Below are 8,265 nucleotides of genomic sequence, written 5' to 3'. Positions count from 1 at the left end.
AAATGCATTAATTTCTTACACCCTTAAAGTTCTAAAATCAAAATATATTAAGAATAATTTCTTAGTAGGACAAGCAGGAGCAAAATATATAAAGCCCTTGTACTGACAAATATCAATATGTTATTTATAGCCGCAATTACCTTTTTAATGATATTTATAGGTCCGCCTATAGGACAAGTAGGCCACCTGATAGTAGGTCACCGATGCACAACGACATTGGCGCGTTAAAAAAAATAGCCACCAGCCTTTGAATCGGACATGTTGTATTCCTTGTCCTACAATTACACTGGCTCACTCACCCTTCAAACTAGAACACATAAGTATACTAAGTACGGCTGCTTATTATATTTATGCTTTGAGTGGGTATGACATACCAAGTAGACCTCATTCTTGAAGTATAAAATATTATATTATAAAGAATACTCATACAACGGTCAAGCATTTCGCTGACTGTACAATAACTTGGTTTTGTTTGCCAAGTCAAGTGAGCGACAGGCAGTATTTGTATGATTAACGACGCGGTCGTTAGCCGACTGCGAATGGCAACTACCCGACGCGATGTCTTTATTTTGCGCTAACTGCGATCATCATTTACCGACAGCTGTGGCTTGTACCGTCAAATCTGTATTGTTGCAAAATTTAGTATGGGAATAAAAATGATTTATATTATGTATATTCGTATTGGTTTGTAGAATTAGTTCATTTATTTCATTCGCTAAGTAAATATCAATTTGTAGAAGATGCAATATCCGGTTTTCAAATCGAATCGAATGATTTTCTTTTATTGATTATTAAAAGTATTACTTTCCCAAATATATTCACGCTTACTCGCTTACTAAATCTTAATTTCCATATGTTCTTTTACAAATATTATATATATAATATTACATATGATATTACTTATTTAAGAAACTTATTGTATTAATACAAAAATTTCATCATCATCATCCTCCTGTACTTATCCCAATTTTACTTGGGATCGGCGGAGCATGTCTTCTTCTTCCATACTACTCTGTCTGACGTCATCTCACATGTATTAAGACAAGAATTTATGCACATAAAATACTCTGTAATAAAAATTATACCAATGTGTCTTTTTTTTTAAATGGGTGGAGGCACATGGAACATCTGATGGTTAGTTGTCATGCCTAACTGATGTCATGTCCCCTGTGCCTGTCATTCATGTATTGCTGTTTGGCGGTAGCATATCAGATAGATGGTACCTATATGAAATCCTAATCAACGGGTAGAAAAAATTATGATTCTCTACAATATTCTTAAACGATATAAACTTTAATAGTTCTTGCAGAATGTAAGTTGATTATATTCTATTACACAGAACTAATAGAGCTAATGGCAAGAATCCACTCAGCAAGTCCGATTCTTGTGCATTTTGCACGAAATTATTTTCACGTTTCCCCACCCTTAATTAGCAACGAGTGGTAAAAAATAACCCGGAACTCCACAATGAAGATCATTAGCGTTCTTGAAAAACTTTTGAAATGCGACCAAATTCACGTTTAATTTTATTAAGTAAAACATTTTTGGGTATAAATTTGTTGCAAACGATACATTTTCGATGTTGTTTCAAAAGCCCTTTACCGCGACAATATTATTGAACCTTATTTACTTTAAGAATTCAAATATGTTACGGACGTAAGTGGTCATTTTTCCCACGATCACATAAGTGTAATCAAGGAAAGGGTATTGTGGAACAACGCTCGTTTATAACAGCAACATTATTTTCTCTGAATTCATGGATAGAGACTTATTCAATATTCACTAATTCGTTTTTTTTTTTAATTAGACGAATGTCTATCAGGTCACATATAAACTGTTAGTTAAAAAAATAGAAATTTACATATAATGAAAAACGGCAACATAATATTATTTTATAACATTTATTTTAATTTTATTTATTCATACATCTTAATCATTTAAAGTGTTGTATTTTTATTACAGTTCGATATATTCAAATCGAATATAATTTATTCAATAGTTTAAAATGCGTTAATTGTATGACTTATACATGCATTAATTTATTATTCTGATTATCCGTATTTAAATTTTGATTTGTGTATACGTATATGATATTTTTACAAAATCAAAATCAAGATATTCTTTATTCAAGTGGTCTTTTACAAACACTTTTGAGTAGTTACTCTTTTTCAACATCTAAAAATACAGTCATGTTAGTTAAATACAATTATATATGTATGTTTTGCCTCCTGCCTGGATGTCAACAAGCATTAACTCCAGGCTTTTTTATCATCTATATAATCTTGTATCGAATAATATGCCTTCTTTACTAATGTATTTTTTACAAATTATTTTATAAAACGGCAATGTTAAAGTTAAACAGTTAAGACAAGTTTCGTATAAAAAAAAAATGAAAATAGATAAGGATCTAATAGTCGTATTGTTATCGATATATATCGATCAGCTATTTAAGCGCAACCCTATCGTTTTATCGAGAATATGCCAGTGAACACTTAATTAGTATTATTATTGTCATACCAGTGACAATTCATTCATTGTTTCCTAAGAAATTATCCAGTCGCTTACTTTTGCAACTTACCTATATTTGCTTCAAACCATTAATACTGTAAGAATGTTGAAGAAATACTTTAAAGTACTCTCTTCACTTACGATAGTATGGTCAGTGATATTATTCACTATATATAAAGAATTTAAGGTGAATTCATTGTTAACGAATCCACAGTTATTTGAGAAAGCCTTGGAACCTTTTGTCGAAAATAACAAAAAGAATACGATGCAATTTGATGGTAAGTCTAGATTAGTTCTCTTATTTCAATTGACCGAGCTAATTCTTTTAACATCTTAATAATTAGCATAACCCGGAGTTCTTGTTTAATTTACAATACTATCCTGATATTAAAACTTAGAATAAAGAACAGAACAGATGAAGTGGGACTAATAATTAAACAATTTTCTAAGAACATGTTTATACAATAATAGCATCATGTGCATCTTATTTAGTAATTTCTTCAGTTCCTCAACTTTTATAAACCAGTCCTAGTTTATGGTATTTTATAGACAACATAAATTATATAAATTAGTACCGAAAAAAACATTTGTGGGTTAGTAAAAGGAGGATCCGAGACGTCCCAGCGCTTAGAACGCGTTCATCTTAACCACTGATTGTGGGTTCAAACCCAGGCAAACATCACGGAGTTTTCATATTTAGTTAGTTTCAATTGTGTTCGTAATTCATCTCGTGCTCAGCGGTGAAGGAAATAACCGTGAAGAAACTTACATGTATCTCATTTTAATGAAATTTTGCCACGTTTTGTACACAAACCAGTATTGGAGCAGTGTGAGAGAATATGCTTAAAAACCTTCTCCTCAAAGGAAGAGGAGGCCTAAGCCCAGCAGTGGGACATCTACAGGCTATTACTCACTAGAAGAAGGGTAGAAATCATAAGAATCATCCAAGCGTCACAGCCTAGATATATTTATTATCCAGACAATAATATATTATATCGTTAATCTAATCAGTCTTTAGATACATTTCTTCCAGTACGAGATAAATTGAAAACACAAAAAAATCACTGATAAATAAATTTGTCTTTGCATCATTGACACTAGACTGTTTTTAAAACACCATCTTCTACAAATATATTTATTTATTGAAAAAAAAACATATTCAAAATCACTATGTAGTAGAACTTAATTAGAGTGAAGATTCTTTAAAGTGAACATAACGCTTATAAAATCAAAAGTATCTTCAAAGTAACAATTGACATTATTATTACTATTACAGCTTGGAAACTTCTGGGTACAAGAAGCTCTCATACAATGTATCAAGATAGGTTAGCAGCAATAAAGAATAAGGAGTTTCCGTTAGGTAAAGAGCTTGTTAGAAATTTTATACAAACAGCCTTAACAAGATTAAATATGTATATAAATATTTATACTGAAAGAATTTCTGCAGTTTCATGCTACGCCAATAACCGGGAATGCAGATATCATTAGAGCAACGTTATAAGAGGAAAATATTCGAGTTTGCAGCTGTATATTTAGCTTAAAACGCAGCAGAAAATATATGTTTTTAAGCTCAAGAGTAGCAAACGTACTGCTTGTTCAAATAATTAAAATTTTATCGCTGTAATTTCGAGGATTCATTTTTGCAGAATGTGTATCGTATGAAAAAAAAATCTCAGGAGTTCCATAAAAAACATTTTATATTTTTAATGATTGATTGATCAATTTTGATAAAATTTGGCACTGACAGTTTATCCTTAGCTCGATATGTTGATCATCAAAAGTCTATAATTCCTCATCAAAAGACCAGCGAACAGTGGCGTCAAAAGTCTTTTCAAATAAAGCTATTTTTTTTGTAATTAGCTGCGCTATAAATATGGACATGTACGAAATTCCAGGTATGCTCGGGAATGCTGTTCATGTAAAAGACAATGTCAAAGGCCCAATGCGAATGCTAATTGAGAAAGGATGGGAAGATAATGCTTTTAATCAATTCGTTAGTGATCTGATACCCGTTGACCGTACTTTACCGGATTTAAGAAACGAATGGTACGACCTTTAATGAACCTTTGATATGGCAGTGATTAATGATATACTCACTGCTTAATATAAAGAGCTGAACACTAATTTCGGTTCGAATGAAAAAAAAATTATCGTGTTTTCCTTTACTAATTATTTTATCTTACCTGTTGGATCAAACATTAAATATAACCTAAATATACGCTTCAAATTAAAGCCTAACAATGAATTATATCAATGAAACGAATTTATGCTGAACTAAACGCGAAAAACAAACATCAAAATCGGTTCATAATCAAAAAAGTTATAACAGCCCGATCATACATTTGAAAATATTCGCGAATTGAGAACCTCCACCATTTTGAAGTCGATTAAAAAGCAATTTATTTCATGTAATTGAATAATATTTCGATCAAACTTGTGATTTGTACATTGATTAATTTAAGGTGCCTCAAAAGGAATTTATCAAATAGCTTACCAGAAGTAACTGTGGTCATTTGTTTTCATAATGAAGCTTTGTCAACTCTCTTACGCACCATACATTCTGTAATAAATAGATCGCCACAGCATCTATTGGCGAAGATCATTCTGGTTGATGATTATTCTACAATGTGTAAGTAATACATTTTTAATAAGGCATTAACCAGGTATAATTATTTAAAATAAAACGTCTGTGAAACGAGTATGTCATCTTGGCTCATTTCGGCCACGGCGCCCAATGTCATGACAGTTTAATTATCTAAGCAGGACTTTGGAATACTATAGCTCACAAGTGTCTCACGAAGGGACATCAAAAACGACATAACTTAAGTTCAGTTCAACTAAACGAAAGCGACTTAACGTGTATTTTAGCGTTTCAGTTCGGGGTTAATGGTAACAATTTCTTGACAAAAAATGAATTAGCCCAACCTGGGGATATAATCCAGGCCATGACAAGCTGACTACCAGATCAAGTAGGCAGTTTAACCTCCTAAGCAAAGGCATATATTGTGTTTATCATTCCGTATTTCCTTTACGTAGTATAAGAATAACCTATCTCTATATATTTTCTTTTTTTCATAGAGAAATTTTAAGTGCAAAGGCACGAGTAAAATATATATTTAGATTTTTTTTTATTCCATTTTAGACCAATAATATTCTTAAGATTCACAGTCACAGTTTTATAGTTAATATACATAATTATATCATTGATACGAAATATTTATTTTTTTAAATAAAGAATAAAAATAGACAAAACATAATAAATAAAAATAAAACAAATTATATTTTTTTTATTGTTATATTTTTAGCTCATCTCAAAAGTCGTTTGGAAGAATTCGTTAAAAAAATACCTAAAATAATTTTAATCCGTACAAAACGAAGAGAAGGACTCATTCGAGCACGGATAATAGCAATGAAGCGGGTTTTAACGCCAGTCGCCTTATTTCTTGACAGCCATTGCGAATGTACTAAAGGTAATAAAACTACAAACTTATTATATTAATGTTAAGATGAAGAAAATAAAATAACGCGTGCATCTTAACCGATGATTTCAGGTTCAAACCCAGGCAGGCACCACTGAATTTTCATGTCCTTAATTTGTGCTTATAATTCATCTCGTGCTTGGCGGTGAAGGAAAACATCGTGAGGAAACCTGCATGTGTCTAATTTCAACGAAATTCTGCCACATGTGTATTCTGCCAACCCGCATTGGAGCAGCGTGGTGGAATATGCTCCAAACCTTCTCCTCAAAGGGAGAGGAGGCCTTTAGCCCAGCAGTGGGAAAATTTACAGGCTGCTAATGCTAAAAAAAATAAAATAATAAATATTAAAAATAATAACAAAAGCAGAATATACTCTGATATTTTTTAAATACCTTTGGTTTTATAATATGTATTACGAAACTGTCAAAAATTGGTGCTACGAACAACGTGCTACTTCTTTATTTAAAACAGCATAAAAATAACCTAATCCGACGAATTCTGAACTTTTCTAATCTTTGAAGTTGGTTTAAATGTATCTTATTCCACTTTCAGTGTAGTGTCGGTATAGTTTTACGCGATATTTAATTAAAATGAGCCAATTTTAGTTAGTTCATTGGTTACGTTCATTTATTTTATTAAGCAAAAGTTTAAATAAGGAATTTTGAACCAGCAGTGATTCCCCTGGCTCAGAAATCAAACATGATCAATTTCCACCAAATGTACTGATAAATCTCACTGTAAGCATCGCGCGTTTTAGTTTGATGTTTGTTAAAATATTTTTAATATAATCATTAAAAATATTTGTCCATGATCAGTTATTTGCTTTAATTATTTTCTTTATACTTTGTTATAAAAACACATTTCTATTATCTTTGTTAAAAAAGTAAGTCATTATTTGCTTAGCACAGAATTAATTCATCACTACGTGTATCATAAATAAACTAAAACATAAATCTATCGAAATTTTCAGGATGGTTAGAGCCTCTATTAGAGCGAATAGCTGAAAATCCAAAAACTGTTGTAAGTCCAGTAATTGATCATATCGATACAACAACATTTCAATATATACCTCAGGACCCTGAGTATCTTCAGATAGGTGGGTTTAATTGGAACTTAAAATTTATATGGAGATCAATACCACATAAAATACGAGCACAAAGACAAAATATTTTTGAGCCAATCAAGACACCGACTATAGCAGGGGGTCTATTTGCCATTGGTAGCAAATTCTTTAAAGAATTGGGATATTATGACGAAGAATTTGATATATGGGGTGGAGAAAATTTAGAGTTATCTTTTAAAGTGTGGATGTGCGGTGGTTCCCTAGAGATCATTCCATGTTCTCACGTGGGACACATTTTTCGTGATAAATTTCCTTACCATACGACAAAAGGATCTTTGAAAAGGAATTCAGTACGATTGGCAGAGGTAACCGATACATTTTTTGGCCCTATGTTATGAAAATCTTTGGTATTTTATTAGAAGTAATTGTTTGACACGAGGAATTTTAATTTCATAACAGGTGTGGCTTGATGAATATGCTAATTTTTATTTTCAAAGAATTGGATATTTGAAAGGTGATTATGGAGACGTTTCGAAGAGAAGAGAATTGCGAGAAAAGTTAAAATGCAAATCCTTCGATTGGTATCTACGCATCGTGTATCCTGAAATGAAGATATCCAATAACAATGCCGCTAGCGGACAGGTACATTTGAATTAGCGGACTCGAAGCAACAAGGAGGTCATCAATTTCATTTTTCTTCTGACCCATTGACTTTGTTATTCAGTGAGTCTCATGACTATCCTCATTTTAATTTGGAGATAAAAATGGAACCTTAAAAGTGTTACAAGAGTAAAACTAAATATATTTCATTTTAAATTGTATTGTAAATTGTTTTCGCTTGCAATTATGCATGTATCGGGTCAAAAAGTCTGTCAGACGGTATTTTAATACTTTCATTTTAATACCAGGCTTATAGTTTATTCAGAGTTCTTTTCATACCTCTTGAGCTGCTGATACAATTATCCAATGCTTTTTTTGTTCATTGAATTCTTAAATAGTTACTCTGAGTTATCTGTAAGCGAGAGACTTATAGTGTCATAGTTTATTCTGCCGACAATTCCATAATAAATTGTGATATATTTAGCACCCTAAAAAGTAACACGAAACGAGTAAATTTCAAAATACGTAATAAAAATTATGTAGAAATACCGAATTTCAGCTCAGAATAATACAATAACCAATGGACAGAGAAGAAAATGTTTTTGAATAGATTAA

At 31.5% G+C, this 8,265-nt stretch overlaps 1 protein-coding gene across 1 annotated transcript; it reads left to right on the top strand.

The window, feature by feature from the left end:
• The first annotated feature begins 3,841 nt into the window (after positions 1–3,841).
• On the top strand, positions 3,842–7,707 carry LOC125068338 (putative polypeptide N-acetylgalactosaminyltransferase 9). The gene is made up of 6 exons (XM_047677442.1): positions 3,842–3,868; positions 4,404–4,554; positions 4,971–5,137; positions 5,814–5,978; positions 6,958–7,415; positions 7,510–7,707. Exons 2-6 carry the CDS (start codon positions 4,406–4,408, stop codon positions 7,705–7,707), a joined length of 1,137 nt encoding a protein of 378 aa, XP_047533398.1. The 5' UTR covers positions 3,842–3,868; positions 4,404–4,405.
• Positions 7,708–8,265: the final 558 nt, after the last annotated feature.

Source organism: Vanessa atalanta, chromosome 13 (assembly GCF_905147765.1).
Source record: "Vanessa atalanta chromosome 13, ilVanAtal1.2, whole genome shotgun sequence".
NCBI classification, from domain to species: Eukaryota; Metazoa; Arthropoda; class Insecta; order Lepidoptera; family Nymphalidae; genus Vanessa; species Vanessa atalanta.
This window is presented reverse-complemented; position numbering and strand designations above follow the sequence as displayed.

Bases quoted from the DNA above. Each gene is read 5' to 3' on its own strand.
- LOC125068338 (XM_047677442.1), top strand. From the start codon at position 4,406: ATGCTCGGGAATGCTGTTCATGTAAAAGACAATGTCAAAGGCCCAATG. The intron at 4,555-4,970 runs GTACGACCTTTA...GATTAATTTAAG, and splicing joins CCGGATTTAAGAAACGAATG to GTGCCTCAAAAGGAATTTAT. The intron at 5,979-6,957 runs GTAATAAAACTA...CGAAATTTTCAG, and splicing joins CCATTGCGAATGTACTAAAG to GATGGTTAGAGCCTCTATTA.